The 15602-nt window shown below is 50.7% G+C and overlaps 5 protein-coding genes across 5 annotated transcripts; 1 reads left to right on the top strand and 4 right to left on the bottom strand.

Annotated features, from left to right (window-relative positions):
• Positions 1 to 157: 157 nt before the first annotated feature.
• Positions 158 to 2036, bottom strand: apf7 (Cytochrome P450 monooxygenase apf7; the record flags this gene model as incomplete). Its single annotated transcript, XM_037326701.1, has 6 exons — positions 158 to 801; positions 861 to 1226; positions 1280 to 1570; positions 1625 to 1684; positions 1750 to 1897; positions 1956 to 2036. The coding sequence occupies 6 exons, from the start codon at positions 2034 to 2036 to the stop codon at positions 158 to 160; spliced, it is 1590 nt and encodes a 529-aa protein (XP_037175371.1).
• A 416-nt stretch (positions 2037 to 2452) lies between these two features.
• apf9-0 (FAD-linked oxidoreductase apf9) lies at positions 2453 to 6714 on the top strand (the record flags this gene model as incomplete). Its single annotated transcript, XM_037326700.1, has 10 exons — positions 2453 to 2494; positions 2558 to 2612; positions 2692 to 2708; positions 2766 to 2825; positions 3101 to 3149; positions 3200 to 3565; positions 3620 to 4212; positions 4831 to 5222; positions 5275 to 5479; positions 5539 to 6714. The coding sequence occupies 10 exons, from the start codon at positions 2453 to 2455 to the stop codon at positions 6712 to 6714; spliced, it is 2955 nt and encodes a 984-aa protein (XP_037175370.1).
• A 2486-nt stretch (positions 6715 to 9200) lies between these two features.
• CGCA056_v011453 (Non-reducing end alpha-L-arabinofuranosidase BoGH43A) lies at positions 9201 to 11099 on the bottom strand (the record flags this gene model as incomplete). The annotated part of the gene is made up of 5 exons (XM_037326699.1): positions 9201 to 9233; positions 9298 to 10299; positions 10363 to 10641; positions 10694 to 10856; positions 10933 to 11099. The coding sequence occupies 5 exons, from the start codon at positions 11097 to 11099 to the stop codon at positions 9201 to 9203; spliced, it is 1644 nt and encodes a 547-aa protein (XP_037175553.1).
• Positions 11100 to 12054: 955 nt separating this feature from the next.
• Positions 12055 to 13227, bottom strand: CGCA056_v011452 (uncharacterized protein; the record flags this gene model as incomplete). Its single annotated transcript, XM_037326698.1, has 3 exons — positions 12055 to 12482; positions 12541 to 12683; positions 12785 to 13227. The coding sequence occupies 3 exons, from the start codon at positions 13225 to 13227 to the stop codon at positions 12055 to 12057; spliced, it is 1014 nt and encodes a 337-aa protein (XP_037175552.1).
• Positions 13228 to 14022: 795 nt separating this feature from the next.
• Positions 14023 to 15123, bottom strand: GOR1-0 (Glyoxylate reductase 1; the record flags this gene model as incomplete). The annotated part of the gene is made up of 2 exons (XM_037326697.1): positions 14023 to 14750; positions 14802 to 15123. The coding sequence occupies 2 exons, from the start codon at positions 15121 to 15123 to the stop codon at positions 14023 to 14025; spliced, it is 1050 nt and encodes a 349-aa protein (XP_037175367.1).
• Between the last annotated feature and the right edge of the window lie 479 nt (positions 15124 to 15602).

The following is a 15602-nucleotide window of genomic DNA, read 5'->3' as shown; positions in this document are numbered from 1 at the left end:
TTGCTCGTATTGTGGTGTATTGTCTAAGAACCGGGGATGACGGTCTCCATCGCACCAAACTTAGCCAGACCATCACGGTCTGGGCATCTATCGTGACTTTGTGGGGGCCTGAATAAAGTATTGTACACTTCTACAGACTTGCTTACCCTGGGACACCTCAATGAAGACCGACAGCCTCGGCCCGCCGGAACTGCACGAAAGGTCCATCCTTCATACTAGTGAAAGCCCAGAAGATCTGATACTCGTCCTTCAAATCACCCTTGCCTTCCCCGACTCTGCCCATCCCTGTCTCGTCTCGGCGGAAGTCAAACTCGCTGATGACCGCAGCCATCGCCAGCGAGATTTCAATCATGGCAAGCCCCTTCCCAACACAATTCCTTGGTCCAACAGAGAACGTGCCATACGCAGACTTCGCCTTCGACACGGCTTCCTCCCCAACCACCTCCGGTATCCACCTCTCGGGCCAGAACTTAAACGGTTGAGGATAGTACTCTTTATGATGGTTGATAGAGTAGATACCAGTCCCGATGTCGTACCCAGCTGGGACGTAAAGGTCACCGACTTGAAGACCGCCATCTTGCACTTCCCGCCACATTGCCCCGGCGGCTGGAGGTGACAGACGGGCAGCTTCAGTTATGCAGGCTCTCAAATACGTGCAAGCAGACAGCTTGGGCCCTTGAGAAACTTCCTTTGCGGAGCGGAAAGTGCTCCGGACCTCCTTGACGACCTTCTCATATGCCTCGGGATATCTAGATAGGTAGAAGAAAAGAGCAGCCATCGCGGTTGAGGAGGTATCGGATCCTAGTAAACGCTGTCAGTGACACTGGCTGCCATGTTTCGTTATTCATCGCAGTTCTTACCGGCAATGATGAGCAGGTTACTCTCGGCCCATAACTGCAACTGGGAAAGTGACTCTCCCGTTTCAGGGTCCTTGGCAGCCAGAAGCTTTGAGAATAGGTCATTCGTGATAGCCTCAGAAGACTCTTTTCGCTTTTCCATGATCTCTTTGCTTTTCATAGAAAATCGAAGCGCCTTCTTGCGTGCGTGGGGAAACAAGATCTTATGCAACCTCAAGTCTTCCAACTCGGGCAACTGCATCAGGAAACTCACCCGACGCATTTGACCCAGAATAGCATCCGCAACCCAGTGGTTTTCGGGGCTATCTAAGAGATGATACGACTTTCCAAAAACCAGCTGCGACGTCACGTCAAATGTGAAAAAGTCACCTAGGCGAAGTTAGTCCAAGTTGATTGTCCCCAGTAGCTAAGCGTCAACTCACACCAATGGGCCATGTTCTTGGCGCATGTCCATCCGTCAGTAGTTGCGTCCGTTTCAGGGACGAAGCGGTCCTTGCTTGATCCCAGACTTGACGAAAACAAGCGAGCAAGATCTGTCAATTCTTTGTCGAATGTTCGGATATACGAATCCGACAGTCCCTGATTCAGGATTCTTCGAAGCTTGCCATGCTTGGTCTTGTCGACGACACTTTGGGTTGCTTCGACACCCTTCACCAGCGAAATGCGATGATATGACTTGGCCTTCCGAACATTCTTGCCGTGCCCATAAATACCTACATTTCTGTTAGACAAATTTTGTTCAATGAAACTCTCCAGTGACTGTTCACCTTTCAATCCTGCCTCATTGTTGATCAATAGTCTGTTGGGACCATAGCGGACGACATCCCCTGTTTTGTGGCGTGTTAGCGATATGGTATCACATTTTGTTTGCAGCCCAGCATACTGAACTTACCATACTTCTCATGGCACCGCCAGATGTCAACGTGAAGATCACCAATATAGGTGTGGTACACAGAATACCAACTGGTCAATTTCGCCAAGAGTGGCCCAGGATACTTGGCGTAGGGATGGAAGTAGAGGCGATAGACACAGAGAGCCACCTGGACGTGATCTGTTAGTGCTCGACATTCAGCTCCAACCTTGAAATTGCGCACTTACAACCGCCAGGAAACCCGCCCCGGCAGACAGGGTGAGTATTTGGCCCAGCAATGCCAGGTATGAGTTTATCACGCTGAACATGGTTTCTGCCGTGTTTGGATGACCCTGAACGAGGATGCGAGCAGTAACGCATGCGATTTCAGTGCCAACAGCGCATTTGCATCCCCGCTGGGTGTTTGTTAGCGCTCCGACAGGGATGCTCCCACCTAGAGCCGCCCAGTTGCACAGGGCAGCTCGCGTAGAGAACTGCTCTCTCTGAACGTGACGTGAGCCTGACTCACATGCGGAGAGCGCTTGCTTGGCCGAGATCAGGGCTGCCAGCTGGTGGCTCACCCGCTGTAAACGATGGACCATCCTGTAAGGGGGTGCTGTTCGCTGTGCCTAGGTCAGGAGACAATTCACCACTCCACGGAGACTGCGGTGATACAGCGTCTCCGAAGACCAAAGATTCGGCGGAATGCTTCCATTATTGTTCTGATTCACAAACTGTCGCAAGAATGAGTTATCTAAGTTTGGCTGCATTTGCAGCAGTTACCTGCGTAAGTTAATCTCTGCAGATTTACTGGCAGTTTGATGGGTTTTGTGGCTGACATCTCCCGTAGGTTGTAGCTTTCCTTGTCAAGCAACTTGTCTGGCACCCACTGGCGGCCTACCCAGGTCCGTTGCTGGGAAGATGCACCAATCTTTATGCCGCGTATCACGCATGGAGGGGAACGCTCCATGTTGACATGTACAGATGTCATCAAAAATACGGTAAGTCCCGTCGACCATCGTAACTTTGAAGTCCGTCCCGCTAACAAGAATTCGAAGGCCCCGTTGTCCGCTATTCGCCGTCTCGCCTACTCATCAACAGCAGCACGGCTGCCCGGGGTATGTACTGTTTCTACCCCTCTACTTACACTGTATTTGCCTGAACTTGGGGTACAGAAATCAGCTCTCATGGCGCAAATGTCATCAAGTCAAAGGCCTATCAAGCACTCGTTCACAGTGCCCCAAACACCTTGACAATTCGCAACAGAGAAGATCACGCACGCAGACGCCGTATCCTGAGTCTTGCCTTCTCTGATGCACAATTGCGCGCCTATGAAGCTATCCTCCTCCGTCATATCGACACGCTTTGTCTCAATCTGTCTGACAATGCAAAGTCTCAGGCATCGAGCTCTGGGTCTGAGGCACTGGACATGTCTCACCAGTGTAAGTTTCCACGCCTGCCTGTTAAGATTGCCTGAAGCTAACTTGTGAAGGTGACTACTTCACATTCGATATCATGTCAGAGGTCATCTTTGGTATGAAATACAACGCCCTCAGAGAGCCAAAGTACCGCTTTGTTATGTCAGCCTTGGAGGCATCCAACGTCCGTATCAGTGCCTTGGTCCAAGCTTCGAGTCTTGCGCTTGGAAGGATCGACAAGTATCTGTTCGCCGATTCCATCAAGTCCAGGAATAAGTTTCTCGTATTTCTTGGTTCTCTCCTTAAAAGCAGGGCAAAGGCTTCATTCTCTGACAATGGCAACGTCTTCTCATACCTTGAAACTGCCAAGGATCCGGACGGCGAGTCAACACTCAGCAAGTCTGAGATACGAGCAGAATCAGCTACACTAGTGGTTGCCGGTACGTTTATTCCCTGTTAAACGCTATTTGGTCCTCATACTGACATTTGTTCAGGGTCGGACACGTCTTCAACCACACTGGCAGCTACTTTATTCTACCTCAGTGGAAACGCCAGGGCATATGCCAGGCTGTGTCATGAGATCAGATCGAGCTTTGACAGTGTGGAGGACATCCGCATCGGAGCCAAGCTTAGCTCATGCAACTATCTCAGAGCTTGTATTGACGAGGCGCTGAGAATGTCACCACCTGTAGGGGGTGCGCTTTGGAGAGAAGTCCGGCCAGGAGGTATGACTATCGGGTCTCTTTCCCTTCCAGAAGGCATCGATGTTGGTACTGGGATCTACAGTCTACATCACCACGACGACTACTTCGATTCTCCATTTGAATACAAGCCTGAAAGATGGGTTGCAGGCGAGGACGGATCGACCAAAGAGTCGGAGTTGGCACGCACAGCATTCTACCCATTTTCGAGTGGACCTCGCAGCTGCGTCGGAAAGGGATTTGCCTACCACGAGATCACGTTGACTTTGGCGCATATCCTTTACAGGTTCGACTTCACCAGGTCTACAAAAGACCAGAAGTCGTTTGGCGGGTCAACTGGCAACGTGAATGAGTTCCAGATGTGGGATCATGTTACATCCGCCAAGGTTGGACCGTGGCTTCGCTTCCAGTCTAGATAGTTCTCATTTACGCAGATGACATCACCATCTGTGCTGTTTTACCGCAAATCATTATCTCTCTATCCTTTGCCGCAGATGTCTACTAATTACTTGTGATTAGACAGCTAAGTTCGAGCTCTTTGTGACCTGCATTCTGTGGGCGTGCCCGGTCGCATTGACCAGCCGCTGTGGCTGGTGGCTCTAGTTACCGCGATTGCCCCTGTAAAATCTCACGTCAGCTCTCACATCATCACCTGTGGAGCCCCATTCGCATCAAGGACATCGCGTTCATTCACTCGGTAATTGCGAAATGTTTCGTTTGATTGGGTGTTCATGCAGGTAAACGGATGAAATAAGTTCTTTCAGCACAGATTTGGGTTCAAGGCTTCCCACAAGCTACAGGTGGTGAAGCTCAACCAGCTGTAAGGTACTTTCAGCGACGTTGTGTGGCCACTGCATGTGCTGCAGTTATGGAGCTTACTTCCGCGTACATCGCGTTGCTCGCATTGATTCCTCTCGTCTCTGGCCAATGCAAATGTGTAAGAAATTTACCTAACATGCCATTTTATATACAACCATCCATGCTAATGCGACCGCAACATGCAGACCCCTAATGATATCTGCTGGCCATCCGATAAAGAGTGGGGCCGATTCAATAGCTCCATCGCCGGAAACCTCATCCAGACGGCCCCACCTGCGGCGCCGTGTTATGCCGGACCCAATCGGGATGCCGCCGCCTGTGAAACCGTCACCCAGGGCTGGAGCACGGCGACTTTCCAGGCATCTCAGCCCATCGGCTATGACTATCCTCTCAACTCCTCTTGTCCACTAGCTCAGTTCACTGCCAATGCCCCCTCGGCCAACTGCACCATCGGAAACTCCCCAGTGTTTGCGATCAATGTCACCGACGAGGAGCATATCTCGAAGGCGGTCGAGTTCGCCAAGAAGAACAACATTCGTGTCGTCATCAAGTCTACGGGTCATGACTTCCTTCAAAGGTCAGCTATGTCGAATAAAGTCGAACCCGGCCAAGCTAACGACATACCAAAGGTCGACTGGCTACGGCAGCCTTTCCATCTGGTTGCAAAACTATCGAAAAGGTTTCAACTTCCATGAAGACTTCCAGGTCGTAAACAAGTGTCCCAAGTCGGACTGGAAAGGCAGCGCATTGACTATCACTGGAGCCTACTCGTGGTCCGATATCTACCCCACTGCCTTCGAGAAGAATCTCATCGTCGTCGGCGGAAACAACAGGGTATGTTTGCCGTTGGTATCTTGCTGTCATTACACTAAAATTGACTGACAACAATCAAGGGGCCTTGTGCCACTGGCGGTTGGACACAAGGAGGCGGTCACAGCCCGGTGACTCGCTTCTACGGGCTCGGTGCCGACCAGGTCCTGTCCGCAAGGGTCGTCTTGGCATCTGGAGAGATAGTGACAGCGAGCCCTTGCAATAACACTGATCTCTTCTACGCCATTCGTGGAGGAGGTGGTGGTACCTACGGGGTCGTGACACAGATGACAGTCAAGACCTACCCGACCAAGAATATTGATGCCATCGACGTTGTTATCGGCACCGCATCAACAAGCGCAAATGTCTCGGCCAAGTTCATCGATGCGATGACAGATATCTACTCGTCCTACCCTTATCTTTCGGAGGTTGGCTTTGCCGGCTACGGCGCCTGGGCAATGAATAGCCCAGTGCCAATCGGCGGCAACTTTTCTACTTTCTACACCCAGACGTTCACTACGCTGGGCAACGATGCAGCAGAGGCGACCCGGTTGTTCAAGCCTATCGCAGAGAAGATTTCTCCTCTGAAGGACGCCGGCTTCACTGTTTCCATTACGCAGAAGGCGTACACAGACTATGGTGCCTACTACGCCAACAAGTCAGGAACAGATGCAACTGTCGGCGGCGTCTCTGCCCTGGCCTCCCGCTTGTTGGGGAAATCAGCGTTGGAGGGCAATCGAGACCAACTTCGCAAAGCTATGGAGACAATGGCTGGAAAAGACGGCAAGGCCGTGTTCCATACCGTCGTCCATCATGGTCTTCAGACGGCGCAAGAAACGCGAGACACGTCGTCCGCGGTCCAGCCTGGTTGGTATGATGCTGTCATCCTTGATATTTTTGAGAGACCGATTCTCAGTGGCGAGCTTTCTGTGTCATCGAACATCGATCTCTTCGACGACATCCGTCAGAACGTACTCCCAGTCTATCGGGAACTTTCACCAAACACTGGAACTTACATGAACGAAGCGGATTGGGGCGACACGAATTTTCAGGAGGACTTTTACTCCTCAAATTGGAAGCAATTGATTGAGATCAAAACCAAGTATGATCCATCCGGGGTCTTTTACTGCCAGACTTGTGTCGGTAGTGATGAATGGAAACAAGAAGCAAGCGGCGCATTGTGTCGACGATGCAGCTCTCGAGAAGGCCGCTGTAACGGTCGCAATGATGGGGCCGAAGGCATGTGCGCTTGCTGGTAATGCAAGGGCGCAACAGAACCAACCAGATCACTTGTAAAATTCATATGTACAATAGTTATAACATATTACCTATCTTAGTAGTGTAACACCTGTCTCTAGACAGTTCAATTCTGTACCCAAGTATATTTGCAAGGTACTGAACAAAAGACAACTGGACAGCCGGTTTTCTCGAAGACTGTGATTCCAACATCTTCCGTCGTGGTGATGATCCACCTCACTGTGCCCCTGCAGGGGCGGCCGACCGGCTCAAGTCCGAGCCTGCACCCTCAACATCCACTTTGCTGCATCTAATCCCTGGAAAATATGGTCTGTTTGCCCGTAGCCTCGTGACGGGCAAAGTCACCGCACCATATCGGGCGCCGTTTTAAGCATCTGAATCCTTCACTGGGTGCCGGCAGGGCACCTTACTACTTGGTGATACGATCGTCATTACTTCATGTCTGCAAGGGACTTCGGTTAGCTAATGTTGCCCATGAGCGGGGTTATTGCAAGGTCTACTCCGACACGATGCAACCTCGCGCGGCATCTTTCGTCACTGCATTGCACAACCTATCAAGACAGGGGCGTTGGTGAAGGTCCACCAGATGAATCCTTCGGCGTACCCACTGCCCCTGGTCGTCATGTGCTATCTGATCGGGCGAGCGCCAACGCTTGGTATTTGAGAAACAAACTCGAAAGAAGTTTGGCCAAAGAAATGTTTCTGATTACACACCTGCTGCCGCATCTTTCATGATGGCAATTTTGAGTGTTGCGAATTTTCTCCTGCTCGGCGTGGCGTACATCGCCTGGAACGTTGTCTATCAGATCGTTTACTACAGATTCTTCCACCCCTTGGCCAAATTTCCCGGTCCCTTTTGGGGTTCGGTCACCAGATTATGGATCACATATCACAACGTCAAGCAGGATGAGTGCCAGACTCTTCAAGCGCTTCACAAAAAACATGGTGAGCTTTGTTGACGGTGTTTCCCGTTGCCATAATTGACTAGGTGCCCAAGGTCCTATCATGCGTATCACACCAACGATGCTGTTGGTGACAGACGCAACAAAACTCCCTGAAATATACCACCGCAATGCCAATAAGTCTCAGCATTACATCACTGGCTCGTTCGGCAAGACAGAATCTCTGTTCAACATGCAAGATCATACGGTCCATGCTCGCTACCGCAAGATTGCAGCTGCACCCTACGCCTTCTCCAACATCAAGAAGATGGAACCGCTGCTTGACCATCATATCGATCGCTGGATAGAACAACTGGACAACAACTTTGCCTCGCCTGGAAAACGCTTAGATTTTGCACCGTGGGCAGTTTACCTGGTGTACGACATCGTCTCCGACGTTGGGTTCGGCCAACCTTTCGGCTTCATCGAGCAAGAAAAGGACGTTGAAGGACTCATCCAAGGTTTCCATGACGGACTCGTGCCATTCGGAATCATGGCCCGCTGTTGGCCTTTCACAAATTGGGTGAAGAGCACCTTTCTCGGCAAGTACTTGGTAGCAACACCCGAGCAAGATTCTGGGATTGGTACCTTGATGCGATTTCGAGACCGGCTGATTGCTAAGAGGTTTGAGGATATTGAGAAGGGGGCCACAAACGGCCGGATTGATCTACTTCAAACGTAAGCCTCAGGATGAAAACGGTTATCGTAGAATTTGATACTAAATTCCGTCAAGGTTCATTGAGGCTCGAGACGAAAAGGGAGAGCCACTCGACTTAGAGTATATCAAGGCAGAAATTCTGCTGGTCCTTCTTGCTGGCGCCGATACTACTGGAACCGCATTCCAGGCCTTCATGATGCACGTATTGACACACCCGGAGGTCTACGAGCATCTCATGGAAGAGATTGACACGCAGACACGGGCAGGCAATCTTTCAGATATACCTCAGTATGCCGAAGTTCAAGCTCACTGCCCTTACTACACAGCCTGTGTTCGGGAAACACTACGTCTGAATCCATCAGCACCCAACATCTTCCCTCGAATCGCAGGAGCGGGGATGCAGCTCTTTGGAAAGCATGTTCCCGAAGGTACCGAACTAACCTGCAATCCATGGCTCGTGCATCGTGATGAAGCGGTGTTTGGGCCTGATGCAGAAGTCTTCCGACCTGAACGATGGCTGGAAAGCGAAGAGAAGACGAAGGAAATGCTGAAGTACAACATGGGCTTTGGGTACGGTGCGAGAGTATGCCTTGGGCGCGACTTGGCCATGATGGAACTTTCTAAGGCCCCTATGCAGCTGTTCCGGAGGTTCAAGCCAGAGGCCATTAACAAAACTGATCCCGGGCGGTACGTTGTCAAGGGTGGTGTCAGTTTCTACGAGGATATGTGGATCAACATCGAGCGACGGCCCAAGACTCTACAAATATGATATTGGGATGGCTTCGCCATTTTCATTGTAGCTACCGTGAAACGAGCCAAGAAGAAGCTCCTAGTCTACTCGTGATACCAATCTCCAAATCCAATAGCTCAATTCGAGCTCAGTCCGAGCTCAGTTCAACTCAGTTTGGATGTATTCAAACTCCTGTATTCTAGTCAGTTTACCACCTGCATGGAACCTGCATGGAACCAAGGCGCTTGCAACATACCGCAGAGTTCAATGTAGGTAGTCTAGTACCAGTGCTGTAGATCGCAAAATGGCTGCCTACAAAATTCTGCCACCCCTCGACGTAAGACTGTAGCCATCGATTCTCGACACTGGCAAGCCACTGGGGGTCATTACTACCAGTTGAATATCCCAGACGGTAGCCAATATCCTTCGCCTCAATGAAGAGTTTGACAGGCGCGCCTGCAGCAACTTCTTCATCCTCGACATAGGTTGTGTTCAGTGTTGCATCGATACCCGTTCTTGTATGAACCACAAGTGCTCGCTTGCCGGTCGCATTTGAGTAAGTCAAAGCGATTTCGTTGTGGTAGTGAATGCTGAGATAAATGCTTGCCCCGGCTTCTTGTCTCCAGTTCTCGGGACTGAACGCGCTTACCTCAGTGCTGAAGGTAGTGTTGAGATCAACCTGCTTGCGAAGCAAGGCTGCGGGAGTCTCTCTGTCATTCAATGTGTAGACATTTCCTCTGATACGAAGCTTCCCAGGGGTAGACTCAAAGTCTTTGAAGTCCTTGTAAGGCGTTCTCAAGTAGTAGTAAGACTTATCAACAAGCCCGCCATCGAATTCGTCTCGCCAGATCTGAGGCCTGTCCAGGTCATAGAGCACGTCGGCTTCGTATTCAGTGATGGGGTTGCCATTGTTGAAAATAGGCCATCCCTCATCGTCCCAGGTGACCGGACAGAGAAAAGTCTCTCTGCCCAGCTGGGGAAGACCAGTACTGTTCCGTGGGTTCTGTGGGCGGGTTGCAAGAAATACCGCCCACCAGTTACCTTCGGTGTTGTTGACGATGTCAGCATGGCCTGTTGCAAGTACCGGTCGGGACATGTCTTCGCCATTCCACAGCACGGGGTTATGTGGGTTTCCATCCCACGGCCCTTCGAGACTGTTTGAGCGATACACGTTTGCTTTGTGGCTGGCTTCAGTTCCCGAATCGGCCGTGATCATGTAATAGGTTCCGTTCAGTTTGTAAAGGTGGCTTCCCTCCGTCTGCCGAGGTCAGTCTCCATTTCAATTATCAATGTGGGGGGTGTCTCTATTCCTTATACGTACCAAAGGGTATCCAAGCTCGGGGGGCACTGTGGTAGTATGGAGCAGTCGAGAATTGCTTAAAGAGTTGCCAGTCGTGATGTCGATTTCAGTGATCCAGTTCCCGAAATTCCCATTTTCGACGAACTCAGAGAACGTTGATGTAAAGTATACTTTGCCGTCATCGTCAAAGAAAAGATCGCCATCGAATCCCCACTGATCAACGTAAGTAGGGTCACTCCAACTATTTTCGTCAAAAATGTCGGTCGTGGTAACGTAGAATGAGCGAGGCACTCTAGTCACCTAGAATCGCATTAGTAAAGACGACTTTCTTTGCCACGTAAGGTATACAAACGTTGTCAGGAGGGTTGATAATGTCAAATGCCGTGTCGACGAGATAAAAGACACCGTCATGGTGTCGAAGTGTGGGAGCAAAAATGCCCCCACTGGGGGCAGTCCCACGGAGATTCAACTGAGACGGGCGATTGAGCGCATGTCCGATATTATCCCATTTGACCCTGGACTTCTTTTAGAATGTTCCTCAAGATGCTGGGGAGGGGGCCTGCTGCATGTAGATCCAGCTTCTGAGCTCACAAGTCTGTTGAGTGATAGATGGGGACACCCGGGAAGAATTCAAAAGTACTAGTTGCGAGGAAGAAGTCACTTTCGACTCTGATGATTGAAGGATCCGGGTTGAAACCTGGGATAATGGGGTTGACCAGACCACTCGCGAGTTCTCCGGGGAAGATCAGCATCAACATGCAAAACTGGTTTCGAGTGGATCACCTGTGAGTTGAAGTAGGCCTAAAGCCAGGAGCGCAGGTGGTTTGAACATGGTATTCATTGAGTCCCGATGGATTGCCTTCCGAACTCATAAGCTCCGTGACACATGATAGCAGCCAACAAATTGTTTCTAATTTATACCGTTCAATACATCTGGGGAAATGACGATGCTGATGTGACCCCTCACGGCTAAATGCAAGCTTCCATTTACCCCAGATTTCCGGTTACATCCTAAGCTACAAGAGGACAAAATCTGGGCAAGTGGCCCCATTCGGTCTTCGCGATGATGCTTAGCCGAGGGACCGGCTTACTATTACCGCAGGGGTTTAACTGGTGTCGCTAAATCAAAGTTCACCATGCAACTGCCCACTCGCGATGCGCACGAGACAAGATCCGCCAACATCCAACAATGGCACGTTTGCATTTTGGTCTTTTACCGAGCGAGCCATTATTTGGGTGAACGGAATGAAGCTTTGATCGCAAAGAGTTCTGATCTGGTCTCAAAATGAGAAAGATCCCTAAAACAACATAGTACAACTCAATTTTCTCAATCAATGATCATGGGCACGCGGAGACTGATGATAACACAAGCCCAATGACAGTTCTATTTATGATTGCGGGTGCCATGCTGTCTAGTCTGTTGCTCGTAGCGTAAGTTGGCATTCATGCCAAGCCAGCTCTGCCGCCCATCATCCCAGCCTGGGAGTTTCAATCGAATCCGTTATGATAAATCTGGAGATATCAGTATTCGAGGATGTGGTGAAGAAATATCCCACTGACCAGTGTATTTGCATGTAGGAGAAGTCATCACCATTAGACTGACATGTTCAGCCATAGCGATGCGTTGTCTCAAGATAATTTGACCAAAGTAACCAGTCATTAATGTACAAGTCATTTTTCTAAGTGACAGGAAAGCCCCGAACTCAACCAGGCTCAAAATAGCAAATGTGCAACAGCTACCGAAACAACCAAGAACATGGAGGCTTTTGTCACATGCGAAGCAACGCTCTTATCAGATCCATCCTTACCGGACCCGTTTCCGCTCTTGCCATCACTACCGCTGCCGCTTTCGCCGCCGCTTCCGCTTCCGCTACTGTTTCCGTCGCCATTTTCGCTGTTGGACTTTGCTCCTTTCGCAGGGGCAGCCCTAACACAACTCAATTTCGCGAAACCAGACTCAAAGTCTAGACTGTATGGCGTATCATTCTGGAAACGCCCAAACATCGTGACAATCGGCTGGTACCCTTGTGTCACAGTCTTCCACATCTCTTGCATTTCTTCGGCAGTTGTGTTCTCGTTGATGGCGTAGCCGCTCTGCCAAGTGGTTGAGCCATTCAAATGTTGCAGAGGTATACCCCAAGCTACGGAAAAGGTTAGTTTCCAATAGAGACTCGAATAAATAACAAGAAAGCTGCGTACTTGGGAGGAGTGGATCATTATCCACCAATTTGGTACTCGAACACTCCTCTGGAACATCCAGATCAAAGCATGTATGCCGAGAGCCGTAGACACCCTTCGGTTCTGAATTGATCCAGTATGCCGTACCGTACTTGCCAGTTTCTCTACAGCTTGAATACAAGCATCGGGTAGCCACTGCTTGCAGGAACCATCTTCCGGTGCTTCAAGGTTGTCTGGATTCATAACGAGGGACTGATTCCCATACGGCGGAGAGAACCAGCGCCATGCGCAAAATACCCAATCGGTATTCGCGTTTACCATAGGTTGTCCATGGTCGCTCTCGTTGGCACTAGGCACATAGAGTGACTCGGGGGCAATGATCTTGATGTCATCCCCGATAGTTGCACGGCCACCCAATAGGCTGCCGGCCTCACCTCGCTGGTAGTGATCGAAGTCAACGGCTGCCATAGCAATCTTCCAGCCGTCCATCGGGCTACCTGGCCATGGTTTTGAGACGTCGTATCCAGGCATGGCGTAGGTCCCGCTGGAGTTGCTGTTTTCCACGGCATCTGTCCAGATTTTGTCGTCCGCGCCAATGAATTGGGCCCCGCATGGCTCAGCGTAGCCGCCAAAACCCCAAATGCATGATGCGTGCGCACCTGAGTCTATGATGGCGTATAGAGCCGCGATGAGAAGCCAACGTGACATCATCTCGCTGTCGCGGTTGTTTTGGGCTGATCGTTCTGCGTTCGGGGGAAAGAAATGGAAATGATCACAAGAGTATGCCATGGGGTGGCTTTTGAGGCAGCTGTTTGCGCCAGAACTTTTCTGTCTCAAAACCCAGGCAGATTTCTCGAGGCCAATTTCAGTGCAAAATCGCAACAACCACTAATCTTGGCGGAGTCATGTCCACTTGCAGTTAGGGCTGCGGCACAGCAGATACGAAGAGGGTCAGCGTCACATTCACCAGGTCTAAAAAGGCTTAATTACGACTTTAATACGCGAGCTGAGATTGCCGCCCCCGAATTCAGCGGGTTTGGGGACCGGTAAGACTCACCAACAGGCCTTGGGATTGACCGGCAACGTATGGGCAACAACTTTTGCCCGGATGGTCACAGGTGCCCGGCAAGCGAGACATAAAAGGTCAAGCGCTGATCATAGTAAGCCACATGCACTGAAGTTTATTGTGTTACGTTACAATCTACGAGACCTCGATGATTCTGGACATCTAGTGAAAGCAATGACTGTTGACGCCGGGCACCGGATGCCAAAAGCCGAGTAGGGTATGTGGGGCCGAAGCGACTGACCGGCCCGCTGGCCGGAATCTTCGGAGCCATTCGGGGGTGGCAATATTCAGGCTGCCAATAGCTTTGCACTGATGTGTCACTGGGATTGGGTAATTCATACAGAGTTTCACGTCTGTGTATCATATTTACCAACACCATTTGTGCTGAGAAATGGCATTTGAACATGTTCTGGCATTGAAAAAACTGTTCTGTGCTCTCATTTGAAGAAATGTTTGTTGACAGGAGTAAACGCCTCCTTGCCAAGGATCACCTGCATCACATTCCTCATCGCAAGTTCCTCAAATCCGATCCTTGTTTCAACAGCGCCTCCCGCAGTATGGCAAGTCAAGCTGACGTCCCTCATAGCAAGCAGGCGTCGATTCACGTATGGCTCGTTGTTGTGCACGTCAAGGCCAGCAGCAACGAGATGACTTGACTCTAACGCATCCGCTAACGCCTCCTCGTCTACCAAGTTCCCACGTCCTACGTTTACCAGGCGTGACTGCGGCTTCATCTGAGCTATGCGCGCCGCATCCATGAGAGCTTTGCCACCTTCAGCGCCCCCAGGAGCCGAGATCACAACACAGTCGGAGACAGCCAGCATTGCACTGAGGTCAGGGTATCGCTTTGCACCGACAGCAGCTTCTCGGTCCTCGGGCTTCGGAATCGGGTCAACATATGCGACCTTCATATCAAAAGCTGCGTGCGCCTTTTGCGCTATGCGATATCCAATATTGCCGAGTCCTACGATGCCGAGAGTGTGGCCCTTTGGGTTGCGTGCTGTCTCGCTATTGTTTCTGTGTGCATCCAGAAATTGTTCGGGGTCGCCGCTTCGTCCAGCAGTGGCAGTCCACTGCATATTTCGGAATACCGAGATGATGTGGTAAAGCGCCATGTCGGCGACAGCTTCGGACGATGCCGTTGCTCCATTGCAGTAAAGAATACCTGTAGCTGGTCAGAGACATCTGACAGGCCGAGAAGGCCTACACCACTTACCAGCTTCTGCCAGAAGATCTACATCTGCCCAGTCGAATCCAGCCCCAGCTGATGCGAAGACTTTTACCGAAGCAGGCAGCAATGGAATCAGTTCTTTATCCCAACGACCCATCTCGCCGCCCGAGTTCCAAAAGGGCCTCATGATGGCCGTGCAGTCGCCCCATTTCTTCTCTCGGAGTGCCTGCAGAAAAGGCTCTCGCTGTCTCTCTTCAACTGGAGGTCTGATGACAGTTGCTACTTGCTCCAACTCCTTGTAGATGTCGGGGTTGTACTCGATGGGGTCTCCGAGATGAAGGACGATGGGTCTCGTAGCGCTGGGCATCGTGGAGAAGGCTGTATCAAGCACAACAACTGGGTCAAACTAGACTGTGAATGGTGATCATATTTTATTCAAGTAGCCATCCTTTATTCCAAGCTTGGGATATACACCGTTCTAATAGATGCCAGCGTCACAATCCGAACGAGGCAGCGGAGGGGAAATATTGGTTGACCGATGGTCGGCGTTGGCGACATCGGAGACTTGTCCGAGGAAGCACGTCACCTAGGCCTGCATCAAGCCTGTCTCGAACTTGGAATGGTTGGTTGGTTTGTACAAGGCACGTCTCACCCGCGATTCCAAGCGGGGTCTCGGCCGACTCTGGCCTATTGAGAATCAAGCCGACGGACGGTACTTTTGTTGAGATTTGTTCAAAGCATCAGTGAGACCATCTTCATCCCGATCGGCTGCGCCATCCCAATTTTGTAATCGATCATCATCTGAGGAACAAATACACAGCGTTGGATCCTTACCCCGCGACTCCG

Source organism: Colletotrichum aenigma (genome assembly GCF_013390185.1).
Source record: "Colletotrichum aenigma strain Cg56 chromosome Unknown KSG_Cg56_contig07, whole genome shotgun sequence".
Lineage (NCBI taxonomy): Eukaryota > Fungi > Ascomycota > Sordariomycetes > Glomerellales > Glomerellaceae > Colletotrichum > Colletotrichum aenigma.
Note: the sequence above shows the minus strand (reverse complement) of the source record. Positions and strands in the feature narration are given on the sequence as shown.